The sequence below is a fragment of the Lolium perenne genome, chromosome 1 (assembly GCF_019359855.2).
Source record: "Lolium perenne isolate Kyuss_39 chromosome 1, Kyuss_2.0, whole genome shotgun sequence".
Classification (NCBI taxonomy): Eukaryota; Viridiplantae; Streptophyta; class Magnoliopsida; order Poales; family Poaceae; genus Lolium; species Lolium perenne.
The window spans coordinates 222,864,723-222,879,643 of NC_067244.2; the positions used below are offsets into that span (position 1 = coordinate 222,864,723).

General features: G+C 46.8%; 1 protein-coding gene across 1 annotated transcript; it reads left to right on the plus strand.

Moving 5' to 3' along the window:
* The first annotated feature begins 5,302 nt into the window (after positions 1 to 5,302).
* On the plus strand, positions 5,303 to 5,974 carry LOC139834207 (uncharacterized). The gene has a single exon (XM_071824642.1). The coding sequence runs from the start codon at positions 5,303 to 5,305 to the stop codon at positions 5,972 to 5,974; it is 672 nt and encodes a 223-aa protein (XP_071680743.1).
* The last annotated feature ends 8,947 nt before the right edge of the window (positions 5,975 to 14,921 follow it).

The following is a 14,921-nucleotide window of genomic DNA, read 5'->3' on the forward strand; positions in this document are numbered from 1 at the left end:
TTTCACATAAAACCAACAATTTTTCTACTCTGTGTAAAAAAGACAAATAATGCCTCAAAAAATAGACTATTTTAGCACCAAAGATTTGTCTTTTTTGCACAAGGCACGAAACATATCGGTTTTTGCTGAAACAACTTTGTAAGCATGTAATATGTCAAGGTATACACGGGGAATTTTTATTTGTATTTTTCTAACATTTTAAAATATGTTTAATATGCATTTTAAATAAAGGGTGCATATGCACCCGGGTGTAGAAACACCCTGTCCCTAGTATATGGATGTATCTAGAACTAAAATAAAAAAGGTTGGCAAGCGTTTGATTTACAACTATGATATATCATGGCGTTTGCTCCAGTACAACCCCCTCCCCCTAAACTCAGACAAACTTAAACACATAGACGGCTATGATCGCACGATACCTGTTCATAATTATAAGTATGACAGTCTTTTTGAAGTTTAAACACGTATACTTAGCCCTGTATAAAACCCGTATAATTTAGGGGTGCCGGCGATGCTTGACCTCTCCTTCACCTCCAGCGCCTCCGCATCCACCCCCTCCTTCACCCTGCCACAACTGTCAGGTGCCCGGAGCTAACTCTCCCTGCCATCCGTCTCATCATCCATCTCTCTCTCGCCGCGGCCGCATTTGTCTTCCGCATCCCAGTACTGGTCCCACCTTGCCTCTGCCTGCGTCGCGAGCCCCGACGGCGTCCACCTCCACCTAATCCGTGAGCTCAGCCACGGCCTCCTAGTGCAGGTCTTTCTCAGCCGCCTCAAGTCCTCGCCACCGGTCTCCCCGCTCTTCGCGCTGAAGGTCGCCGACCTCAGGGACGACGACCTTTCCTTGTATGACATGTCCTTGCCGAGTCCCACGTGCTTTCCTCGCTCGACCACCCCTTCGTGCCCACCCTCTACCTCTGCGCTCGTCTTGACGCTGGACGCTACGCATACTTCTTACTTCCTTAAGGTTCTACGCTGGAGGTGCTGCTCGCTCTCGAGTACCTGCACGTGATGTACTTCGTGTATCGCGAACTCCACTGCGTGGGCACGCACGAGTACCTCAGGCCGGCCGCAGCTCGTGAGCGAGAGCTGGAACGAAAACTCCGTAGAGGGAGAGGGAGCTAGTGTACGGGCGCACGCCATTGAAGGGCTCCGCCAAGGACATGACGCTGAAGAATATCCCGTCGATGCAGGTCACTAACTCGAAGCTGGACTGTGAGGTTAAGGCCGCAGAGCAGCTGAGGGACCTCGTCGGCACAGGCTGCTCGCGAGAGAGAGACCCGCGCTGCATAGATCAACAAGCACCCGTTCTACGCGGACGTGACTTGGCGCTTATACCGTGCGTGATGCTGCTGGTATACGGTATAAGCATAGATGGGTATACCGGGTTTGGACTTGGGCCTAGAAGCCCAAACTGAGTTTAGAGGGAGGGGGTTGTACTGGAGCAAGCCTCGATATATCATAGGCCATGGGCTCTTTCTTTTCATGATCAACCTAATAAGTGATCAACATGTGCTTGGGGAAAATCGACTTCCCTTCCTCCTTTAGCCATTGGTGGCGCGTTGTGAGCACATGTTGCATGTGTTCCTCTGAAACACATCGAAGCGAGAGAAACATTGTTGACGTGATGGATGGCGGTCCTGGAGAAGAAAGTGGTGGTGAAGGCTAGATGACTAACCTGGATCTGGTCAGATAGATCCAAGAAGATCTAACCTCACTAGCTCCGCGATGAAGCCTAAATTGGCCGACATGATAAACTAAGACACAAACACCAACTACAAAACGATAAGATATAACAAGATCCACCACTCCAAGAACGCAACAACTTGAGGATTGGACATGTGGCCTTCGCCAATGGGGAGTGGTTGAACGGATCACCTCTTTTGCCTTTTTCTCTCTCGGGAGAGAAAGAATAGCCAACTCTTGTCACAAGTTTGGGCCGCAACAAAATATCTCGAGTTTTGGGTAGGATCGGTTACATTGGGCTAATCGTGGCCTTTCTGGGTGAATTTCACACCTTCTGCTCATGCAACTCCAACGTGAATAACAAGGGAGATGGATGAACAACTGCAACTCCATTTAGCTTGTGTAAGTTTATGGATTCGGGATGGGTTAGAAACTATTGCACAAGAGTACGTAGAACTAGCCTGTTCTATATATACATTCATGCGTCACAATATTTCTTGATAAGCATTGAGATGACAACCACCAATACTTTAGAATTGGTATCATTGTAACTATGCCAGAGCCCTACAAGAAAGCTCAAAGTGTCTAGTTTTAACTGAAAAAACTTTCAATTATTACCACACCTACTCTTATTTGGTGCATTATTTCCTAGCTTCACACGGCTACACATTTCTATCTCTATATATACATCTACTATCTGCATCTATTCGGAAACCCAACGGAAGTCTTTCCTGTGTAGTAAGTTAAGGTAAAGAAGAGAACGTGTGCTTGCATGCCACTAGACTTCAGTAGCAATTAGTAATGAGAGGTATCCGGAAAAATACCTTGGGCCTCGGCTGATCCTTAGCAGCAAACTGACATGGCCCATTACGTTCCAATGTCCATACATTGGGCTGGTGATGTCCAGGAAGCCACATCCATTGATTGAATCGAGAATGAGCTGGTGAGTTCATTGGCGCCTCGTCGGTTATGCTTGAAGGTATATCTGATCCGGAGACGCTGGAGGCAATGGCCTGTAGGGAAGGTCTGGCGATAGCTACCAACCTGCTACTACAGCGGATCCGTCTTGCTACTGATTGCATCAATGTGGTGCGCAACATTGAAGGAGATGGGAAAGGCCTGTATGGGCACATCTTACAGGAGGTGAATGCGAGAGTTTTGGACTTCCAAAATGTTCAGTTTGTGCATGAAGGAAGATCGTCAAACGTAGATGCTCATTGCCTAGCTCGATCATCCACTTATCTTGATATAGGAAGGCATGTGTGGCTTCAATCTCCACCCGAGGATGTTTGTATGCATCAAAACATTATATGAATAAATGGGTGTGAGTCTCAAAAAAAAAAAATGATTGAATCGATCGGTTCGTCTCGAGAGTCCGCACTCCAGTCCCGTTTGTGGCACCGTCTGCTCACCTGCTTGCACTCTGCAGCGACGATCATCTCAAAAAAAGAAAACAACAACAAAAACTTCGCAGCGATGATTGGAAGCGCAAGCGGCGGGAGTTCCAATCTGGGGGGACGGTGGTACTGTGGTAGACCAAAGTAGTTTGCAATGTGCCGAAAAAATTGTAGATCCACCAATGTTGGCAACCAGTGGTAATTTTTTACGGCTAGCCTGTTTTCTAGTAGTGCCTTGCTGAAAGCTCAGGAGGTTGACTTGGAGTCATTTTATTTTGCACGGTGCGGCAAGATTAAATTGTAAAGTTTCTTGTTAGCCCCGGCACACTATGTCACAATTGATTTATATAGAGCCACTTTTGTTGAACCACTTTTCAAAAAATGCCTAGTAAAATTATATTTTGAGGCATTTATAATTATTGCCTAGAAAGATACAATTTTTAGAGACATTTTTTAAAGCGACTCTAGTTAGCCATTGCCATCTACTCTAATTAAGTTCTGAGGACTATAATTCTCTGTAATGACTTTGTTCAGAATATAATATAAGCTCTCTTTTCGTCTCATTTTTTTTGTAATTGTTTTGCCCTGATGGGATATAAGGAAATAGACTTCCCCCAGTACCCACATATATTAATGATGCACTTTACATTGTTGCGGCCACAGAAACTTTTTTTTTACATAGCTGCGTATGAACTATGAAACAACAAGGCCTTGAAGGCCATAAAGACCTTAATTTTGCTTCATTTCCTGGTGAGTTTGCCTTGCTACATGTTAGGTAGTATACCTAATACTCTTTCTTGGTGCATTTCTAGATTATCATTTAGTGTTTAACGATCCATCCTGTACAACAGTTGTGTTGTTCATGCTGTTTTTCATACAGCTCACTGGAAGGCTTTTGTTCAAGGAGGTACTTCTGTCCTAAGGTGACCGGCTGCCTTTGTTTGCCGCAAATTCAGGTTTGCTTCCTCCCTATCTATCAATATCTTTCATCCTAAATTCAAGCAGCCATCATTCAAAGTCCACATGGTTGATCTACACCTTAGGAAAGATGCACATTACCCTAGACTTATTGTATCTTCTCCAAGTGCAGTATCAGTTCTTATCCAGTTTCAGGCAAAGCTTTATACAACTGTTTATATGGTATCAGGATTTAATAAAATAACAGTAGAGGGCTTTGTCCTACTGTTTATGCGTCAAAAAGATATATGGTACCAGGTCATTAGGTTTTCAGAGCCAAACAGGAGACAGTTTATGTACGGGGCAAACTACAGATTCTTTTCCATGTCAACTTCATTCGCAAATAGCAGAAGGGCATGGTTACCGTAGTTAAGATCTAGCACCCCAATTGGAAGTTGTAACTACTGATGTGCCTGTTCCTTATAGCTTAACATTGTTGTCAGTTTATCAGCAACTAAATTGAAAAGCCATAATTAACACAGTGATGTGAATTTTCATGCATGTTCTAATACTTCTTCTTTTTTTGCTAGTGTAGCAGGATATCAGTTATTTTTTCACATAAAAATGTTTACTAGATCGTATATCTATTTCAGTATTCTTATGTTTTCTTAATTGCAAAACTGCAGATGCATCTCACCCTGGATTTGTAAAATGGGAATGTAGTAAGTGGTGCTTGCTTCCAGCTCCCGACTAGAGGATGGCATGACAAATTTCTAAAGCCATGACATCTACAGCATTGAGTTAGGTCTCCAAATCTTCCGGACTACCAGGTGCTTTATTAGGTAAACTCCTCTAAAGTTCAGTGTATACCCAGCATACTGTAGTGTTCCCAGCAAAACCCTGAATCCACCTAGAGCATGCTTTAAAATGAGAATTCATGTTCGTTCTGGGAAAGAAGTTCACATACAGCTCAGGTTCCACTAATCCGCATGCATGAGAATCTTATAAGAACACTTTTGTTCTATGCAAGAGTAGTTGGAAGATTCAATTTGTTTTATGGGAACAATTCTCTAGCTGTGCAGTCCAATTTGATTCGCTGAGGTATGGTGTTGGAAGATACTAAATGCTTGGTCTGCCAGAGGATAGACGAGGATGGTTGTCACCTGTTTCTTAAGTGCAAGTCAGTTAAGGAGGTATGGAAAGAACTGAAATATGCTAGAAATCAGAGGAAAATTGTTACAGTGTAATGGTGTTCAGGAAGTCTTGGACGAGATTTGGAGATTGGATGAACGCAAGCGTGTTGAGAACTTGAGATAATAGCCATGTGGTGGATATGGTGGAATCAGCAGAACAAAATCCGTGAAGGAGGGGAGAAGGTGGCTGCAGCAGACTTGGCATACCGTGCTAGGTGTTTAACGGCTGATTGTTTAGAATTTTGCAAACCTGCTCGACAGGATATAACCTTTTTACCAGCCAAATGGGAACCACCAGATGCTGGTTTTCTGAAGTTCAATATAGATGGGTCTTTAAAAAAAGGAAACTATCATGGTGGCTGGGGTGTCATAGTGCGTGATGAGGAAGGCCATGTCGTCTCAGCCGCAGCTGGTGGAGCCGATGGAATACGTGATGTTTTTAAGGCTGAGCTCAAGGCGCTAGAAGTTGCCATCGATCTGGCATCAAGTTTGGGGGCAATAAGGGTTATCTTTGAAACCGACGCACCGTTGCTTATGTATGCTATGAACAACCCAAGTGTTGATTTTTCTCCTGCTGCAGCTATCATTGAAGACCTGAAGATCCAGTGCCGTACCTGGTTTTCCAAGTGCTCTATTGTTTCATGTAAGAGGGAGGTGAATGGAGTCGCTCATGAGTTTGCCAAGATAGGTGCTTTGTGTACATCTGGTACGATGAAGGTGTGGGAATCTGATGTTCCAGCTGATATTGCTGTTCTTGTAATAGGCCCAATAACATGCATACTGCTTTACATTGTTAAATAATAATAATTAAATACCACATAATAGCCAATCTAATAGCCAACCTACTACATGAGTGGGCTTTATGATGGATGTAGATGACATTTTTTGATAAAGGATGTTTTATTACTTTTGGGAAGCAATTACATCCAGCCTCTGCATAACCAGGATGCACACAGCCGTTTATGATAGTCAAGTCTAGAATAAAAAGATACCAAACTAGAAACTAGGCGAATTACATATCGGAACGATGAAACGTAAAACGCCTATAATGGGGGTGGGGCTTCAATCTGTAGACTATGCTGTCACCCATGTAGGGAAAAAGTATCCCTCGCCGTAGCCTCCAATCGTGTACAGACCTCCGTAAATAGGTCTCGGTTCTCCATACGCTGAAGAGGTAACCATGAACGAAGAATCCCCGTACATCTGTAGATAACCTGCAACAAAGAGGAGTTAATGTCATTAAAAATCTTGTCATTTCTACTCAGCTGCTAGCGCCCCCACCCTAAGAAGCAACTTGAACCTTGAATCTATACCATGAAGCCAATTACCAAAGACATTGGCCACACTAGTGGGAGGATACAAGGTAGACGCTACTTGGATGACAGACCAAATAGATCTCGCAAACTGGCACTGGAAGAAGAGGTGTTTAATAGTTTCATCATGATGACAAAAAACACATCTAGAGCTTCCTTGCCAATTCCGCTTAACAAGATTATCTTTGGTGAGGATGACTCCTCGACGAAGGTACCATCCAAAAATTTTGATTTTTAGTGGTATCTTCATCTTCCAAATTTTCTTATTATTATCAACTGGTAAATCAGAATGGATTATGGCAGTGTATAAGCATTTCACCGAGAAAGAGCCATCTACATGTAAATTCCACCTAAATTCATCTGGTTCGGGCGATAGATTAACATCCCCCAACCTATGAATTAAAGTATTCCATGCCTCTAGCCTCGTCGAAACGTCACATTCGGTGGAGAGGTAGCCATCACTGTGGCAATGGTATCTCCCTTGCGACGAACGATACTATACAGCGCAGGATACTGTTCACTTAGGGGTGCATTGTCTAACCAAGCATCCTCCCAGAACCGTATCTGTGCTCCATTCTTAATTGAGAAAGTACCATGACGAAAAAGTCATTTTTTGACGCCATTAGACCAGCCCAGAAGTGTGAATCTCCAGGTTTCCAAACCACCTGAGATAACGTCTTGGAGCCTATATACTTTCTTTGGAGTATAGTTTGCCAAATCCCGTCCTCGGTAAGGAGCTTGAAAAGCCATTTACCTAGCAGAGTTGTGTTTTTGACTTCTAGGTCATGAACTCCAAGCCCGCCTTGATCTTTAGGACTACAAACTACACTCCATTTAACCAGTCGATATTTCTTTTTCTCACTATCTCCTTGCCAAAAGAATCTGGATCGATAATAATCGAGTTTGTGCAGAACTCCTTTTGGCAAAAGGAAGAATGATAACATATACAGTACCATATTTGTCAGTACCGAATTAATGAGTACCAATCTTCCTCCCAGAGATAGCAATTTGCCTTTCCAACTACTAAGACGCTTCTATAGATGACATGGAATATCTATATAACCAGTATCGAGCTCTCTTATTAATCTTGCTCTAACAGGATAGGCGACTGATGCTTTGTCGGATCTTCCTTTTCTACTTCTATTTATCTAGAGCCTTCTCCTGCTCTCTCCATCAATTATTTCTCAATCAAGCTTCCATGGCTGCCAACCTCCTTTTTTTCTTCGCACTGCACACAAATTCTTCATGCCCCTCCGGTTCCTACCACACTTGGCTTGGTTTCCCACTCCGCATCTAGTTGGTTGTCCTGGCCATGCCTTCCCACTCATCCTCAAGCTGCCCAGGCCAATGCCCTCCAATGAGCACGGACATGCCCTACGAGCGCAAAATAGCAAACCAAACAAACTGCTTCTCGTTTCTCCACTCGAGCCCAAGTAAAATTATTGGCATCCAAACATAGTGCCAATTCTAGTCCAAGTCAAGTTTCCACTCATATGATACCTGTTGGACCAAGTTGCATTAGATGGGCAAATTTTTTTATTGGCAACCAATCAAGCCCTAAGTTAACCTCATGAGCTTTCACAGCGTTGCAAACTTGGTAGTCCAATCGATTTGTGCTCCGATAGGCAATGCCGGAACGATGCCTAACGTATTTTCAAGGCATGCACAATTCCTAAAACAAATAAAAGACAACGCAAATATCTTCCCTCTCTTTCCTTACTACACCGCAGCTGTGTGTACTTATTTAACATGTGGATCCCACGGAAAGTGCAAACGGAACATGTGTGCGCAGTGTGCCTGCACCCAGTTTCTTAAAAAAATGGAAAAAATGTTATTCAATCTTACTCGTGTAATTTTTCACCGAAAAATACGATTGTATGTGGCCTACGTGAGAATGACAAAATATCCAAAAAAAATCATTTTCTCATTTTTGTGTAGGTTACATATAATCTTATCTTTTCATGAAAACTTACACGAGTAAGTATCAACATAGTATATACATGCGTGCATTATTTCAAATTTATCTAAAACTTTAAAATAGAATTTTTCATAACCAGATGTCGCGCGCACCCAGGTTTCAAAAGCACCGGTCGATGGATCCCAATACTCTTTGCCTATCGAAGTGCCTCAAAAATTAATCTAGGCATCGGTGATGAGGTGGCTACCTTTCTGAGGTATTAGTCAAAAACAATTGTTTGCCGTAGTTTGCCCCAAACCGGCTGGCATCATTATATATGGGAAAAGACTTGTACAACAAGTATACACACGGTAGATCATACCGGAACACACACATATATCTATACAATGCCAAATACAACTCTAACACCCCCCCTCAATCTAAACCGTCGTGAACAAGGTTGAGATTGGAACTAAAACGGCGTAGTGTGAGCTGAGTGGCTGGCTTGGTGAAGACATCAGCCAGTTGGTCGCCAGTGGAGATGAAACGAACATCCAACGCACCCAAAGCAACCTTCTCACGCACGAAGTGAAAATCGATCTCGATATGCTTCGTGCGGGCATGGAACACCGGATTGGCAGTCAAATAGGTGGCACCAAGATTGTCACACCACAAAACAGGAGGACTGGATAGAAACACACCCAGCTCCTTTAACACAGACTGAATCTACATAGTTTCAGCAGTACCATCCGCCAATGCCTTATACTCTGCTTCAGTACTAGAGCGAGATACCGTAGGTTGTTTGCGAGAGCTCCAAGACACAAGGTTAGAGCCAAGAAAAACCGCAAAACCACCTGTAGAACGACGATCATCAGAACACCCCGCCCAATCAGCATCAGTAAAAATACTCAGACCAGTGGAGGAAGAACGCCGAAAACGTAACCCAGTAGAAACAGTGCCTCTGATATACCGGAGAATGCGTTTGACTGCCTCGTAATGAGTAGTAGTGGGCTGCGAAAGGTATTGACACACCTTGTTGACAGCAAAGGACAAGTCAGGACGCGTCAGGGTAAGGTACTGCAAACCCCCAACAAGACTCCTGTTCTTGAAAGCATCCTCCGAACTGAGCAAATCCCCTTGATCTTTGGTCAACTTAGCAGACACCGACATGGGGGTAGTAACCGGCTGACACTGTTCCATGTTGGCGCGATGCAAGAGATCAAGCGCATACTTATGCTGCGACAATATCAGTCCCTCAGAGGAATAAGTAGCCTCAATACCAAGAAAGTACTCCAGGCGCCCAAGGTCTTTAATGGGAAAAGACCGAGACAATGTAGCAACAAGCCGCTCAATAGCCGAGGAAGAGGATCCAGCCAAAACAATGTCATCGACATAAACAAGCATATAGATCACAACTCCCTGATGAGCAAAGATAAACAAAGAGGTATCTGCCTTGCTAGCAATGAAACCAAGCTGATGAAGCCGATCACTTAACCGGGCGTACCAGGCGCGAGGCGACTGCTTGAGGCCATAAAGGGCACGCTGCAATTTGCAAACATACTGAGGGTGCTGCGAATCTTCAAAGCCAGGGGGCTGCTGCATGTAGACCTCCTCATTGAGAAAACCATGGAGAAAGGCATTACTCACATCAATCTGACGAAGACACCATCCTCGAGAGACAGCAAGAGAAAGAACCAAAGTAATGAAGGATCGGTTTAACCACCGGACTGAAGGTATCATGATAGTCAATACCGTACTGTTGTGTGAAGCCACGAGCCACCAAGCGCGCCTTATATTTGTCAACAGAACCATCAGGACGGAACTTGGTTTTGAAAATCCACTTGCTGCCGACAATATTAGTACCAGGAGGACGCGGAACCAACGTCCATGTCTGATTTGCCTGAAGAGCAGCGAACTCAGCTTCCATAGCAGTACGCCACGCCGGCTCAGAAAGAGCGGCACGATGAGACGCTGGCTCCACCAAAAAAGCGCGACGTCGGTATGGATTATACCGAACCGTACCATCCTTATACTCCTTGGGGCGATAGATGGCATTACGCTGTCGAGTGACAATAACTCGAGCAAGAGGTGGTGCTGCCGAGGTCGAGGGAGCTGGGGAGGCCGGCGGTGAAGAGCTCGATGGAGGCAAGGCAGCACGAGGCGGGGACGGCGCTGGAGGCGGCGAAGAAGACGTGTCTGTCAAGACACAGTCAGGCGCCGAGCGGGACGTCGATCGAGGCGACGAGGGTGCATGGGAGCCGGGCCCGGGCGCGCCAGCCGAGGCATGCAGGTGCAACGGTGGGACGTCGATCGGCTGTGGCGTGGCAACAGGAGATGCCGCCGACGAAGCTGCAGGTGTAGGCGCCGAGGAAACCAGCGTATGATCCAAGGCAGAGGCGTCAACTGGTGAGACCGAAGGCGCTGAAACCTGCACAGGAGAACTAACAACACAACCAGGTGCATTAGCCGGTAACAAGGTGATGTCATAATTGCGCGTGTCAGTACTCTGTGTAACTGGTTCATCAGGAGGAAACGACACTGGAAGCAGTTTAGACACATCAACTGTGGCACCGGGAGTAGCATAGGGAAAAACAGTCTCGTCGAACACAACGTCGCGAGAAATATAGACACGACCAGTGGACCGATCTAGACACTTGTAGCCTTTATGCATGGGACTATATCCAAGAAACACGCACATCCGAGACCGAAACTCCAGTTTACGAGAATTATATTTACGCAGACTAGGCCAACACACACAACCAAAGGTGCGAAGAAACGAGTACTCGGGAAGCATGTTCAGAAGGCGAAAAACAGGTGTGGCATTATTGATCACCGGTGTAGGCATCCGATTGATAAGAAAACAAGCAGTAAGAAACGCCTCATCCCAAAACCGAAGGGGTAGGGAAGAGTGGGCGAGAAGAGCGAGGCCCGTCTCGACAAGATGACGATGCTTGCGTTCGGCGATACCGTTCTGTTGAAAAGTATGAGGACACGACACACGATGAGCAATGCCGGTGCGCTGAAAATAAGCGTGGAGACGATGATACTCACCGCCCCAGTCCGACTGAACTGAGCGGATCTTGGCATTAAGGAGGCGCTCAACATGATTCTGAAAGGTATAGAAAATACTCTCAACATCAGATTTATGTTTGATCAAATAAATCCAGCAGTAGCGACTATAATCATCGATGAAGCTCACATAATACTTAAAACCCCCAGAAGAAGGCAAAGCAGGACCCCAAACATCAGAATGAATAAGCTCAAGTGGAGATGTAGACACACGAGTAGAGTAATTATAAGGTAATTGATGACTCTTAGCACGCTGACAAGCATCACACACGGAAGACTTAATGTTTGAGGAACAAGGTAAATTATTGGAGCTAACAATTTGATGAACTACTTTATTTGAAGGATGACCAAGACGCCGATGCCACTGCTCGGAAGACAGCCGAATGCCAGAAGATGCTTGACGTCCAGAAGCCGAGACACGATTGAAAGGAAGAGGGTAGAGACCGCCACGACTCCTACCGCGAAGAAGTATTCTCTTCGTGACCTTGTCCTTGACAAAGAAAAAATATTTATGAAACTCAACAAAGATATCATTGTCAGACACAAGGCGATAGACAGACAGCAGGTTAGTGCTAAGTCCAGGGACATGAAGAATATTTTTGAGTTCAATAGGTGATGATGAACCAGGTAAACGAGAGTGACCAACATGCGTAATAGACAAACCTGAACCGTTTGCGACTTGCACTTGGTCCGTGCCGGTGTAACGTTCCTGGACAGTCATCCGGCCCATGTCGTTGGTGAGGTGATCAGTAGCGCCGGTGTCGAAGAGCCAAGACTGACCGGTGCCTGCCTGGTAGGCGGCAGAATTACCAGCACGGTTGTCCTCGTACTGGAACGCCTGGTTGAAACGCTGTTTGCATTGGAGCGCGTCGTGTCCCCAGTACGTGCAAATTTGGCATTGTGGCCTATTGCGACGGCGGCCGCCCTTGCCACCACCGCTGTTGCCGCCACCACCATTGCCGCCACCACCACCGCCCCCTTGATTGGGACGGTTGCCGCGCTGACCCTGTGGCTGCTGCTGCTGACCACCCCCGGAAGGCTGGCCGGTTGGGTGGCTGCCGAAGCGACCCCCGTTATTGTCAACGAACGGACGCCCTCCCCCACGGTTTGCATCGCCTTGCCTAGACACAGCATTGGCGGAGGTGGAGAACTCGGGGGCTGCGAAGTTTTGCTCGTTGATCTTCTCGCAGTTGAGCAGTATGGAGTAGAACGCCGACAAACTGAGGTTATCGGCGCCGGCGGCAGCAAGCACCGTGAGATAGTGCTGAAGGGACGCGTACTGCGGCCCGAGACCGACGATGATGTAGTCCACCAGCTCGTCGTCGGTTATAGGGTGGCCGGCCATGGCCATGGCATCGGCATATCCCTTCATCTTGTGAAAGTAGGCGTCGGCGGTGAGATCATTCTTCTTCTCCGACGTCAGTTGGCGCCGCATCTGGCGCGCTCCGGCCCTGTTCTGAGCCGAGAACATGGTCATAAGGCATCCCCACACGGACGCCGATGTGCTGCGGCCGACAAGGTGGCCGAGAATCTCCTCCGTCATAGAGCCGACGAGGATGCTAAGAACCCGCTGATCGGTGTAGAACCAATTGGCGTACTCCGGGTTGGGCTTGGTCACGGCATCGGCACCTGATCCTTCGGTGACCGTAGCCGGCGGCATCGTAGCCGAGCCGTCCAGGAAGCCGTACCATCCTTGGCCGGCGATGTTGGGGACGACTTGCATCTTCCAAAGCAGGAAGTTCGAGCGGTCGAGGCGGACCGTGATGGTGTTGAGGGTGGAACCGGTGGGGGCAGAGATGATGGCGCCGGCGGGGATAGATGGAGCGGAAGCGGAAGCCAACGCGCCGGCGGAGGTGGAGAGCTGCAGCGCGGACGTCATCTCGCGCGAGGACAGCAGCACGGTGCGGCGAAAGCCTGCACGGAGGAGAGGCGGCGGCGGCGCTACGAAGGTGCGGCGGCAGCGTCTCGAAGGAGGACCGAGAAAACCCTAGGTGGATCGGTCGCTCTGATACCAAGTCAAAAACAATTGTTTGCCGTAGTTTGCCCCAAACCGGCTGGCATCATTATATATGGGAAAAGACTTGTACAACAAGTATACACACGGTAGATCATACCGGAACACACACATATATCTATACAATGCCAAATACAACTCTAACAGTATTGGGCACCGATGACGCTGGTCAAGGTGTTTTTGGCCAAGCACTTGCACGGTTGTTAGGGGAGGAATTAGCCATTGTTTGAAAGGAGTCTCAATCCTGTCTATCAAGGATTAAACCTCACGTTCTGTGCGTCTCACTTTCACGGCCGGACTCTCTGTGTTCGGGAAGAACAAGGAGTGGCGTGGCAGGGTTGGCACAGCGATTCTCAGTGTAAACTGAGCATGTCAGGCCCTCAGCCCCTCAGCCCCTCGAGCTTCGTCATGGCTACTCTCTCCTGTCTTCAACAATTATGTGTCGCTTGCTCCGTCACCACGAAAGCAGGACGCTGGGGAGAAGGTGGCGCCGTACTGGTGCCCGGATGGTATTCGACCAAATGGATCTGTGGGCAGCGTACTGTTCCTGAACACTTCTCTGTTTACATTGCTTGATCGACTAGGTAAAGATCTAATCGAGTAGAGACTATCTTTGTAACGAATTGTGTTCATGTGTGGGTACTGTGAGAGGGAGAGAGATGTACTGTGGGTTTACCTTCACCATTGGAGGTGGAGCTCGCTGACCTGAACATGGTGGCGACGGCGGCGCATAGGTGAGGGAATGGTGGTGGCGGAGCTTCCCGTCGGCTCTGCACTAACCCTAATTGGTGGGGCGTCTGGTGGGGCGAGTGGCAGCTCAGGGTAACCTCGTACCGAGTGCCACTAGCCCCCACCACTCTATATAGTGCAGGCGACAGGGGCCCACCAACCAGCGAACAGTTGGGCGCCCCCGATCAGGGCGCGGTCAAAGGCACGTCGAGCCGTTGGGCTCGTACGTGGTGGAGATCAACCTAACATTCCCCCCTTTGATCTCAACTTTACTTTTAACTTTATACTTTTATTTTATTCGTTTCATTTTAGATCAGTCCATAGGGCATGTTTCATCGTCACAGCTCTATTGCCGATAGAATCAGACAGCCACAATACACTTCTCTGTTTTGAAACAAATTCTTTTACTTTTGGGCCTCTTATGATCCAGGATAGGCAAGACTTTCCCTTAAACCCATGCCGGCTATGTGCTCCTTGAACACGCTGGGTGGTAAGCCTTTCGTTAGCGGATTCGCAAGCATATCTTTTATCCTTATATGCTCGAGACTTATAGTTTGATCCTGGACCTTGTGTTTCACAACATAATACTTAACCTCAATCGGTTTCGTAGTTGTACTCAACTTGTTGTTGTGAGCATAAAATACTGCAGGCACATTGTCGCAGTACATCTTTAGTGGGTTGTCAATACAATCTACCACTTTCAAGTCGGGTATAAATTTCTTTAAC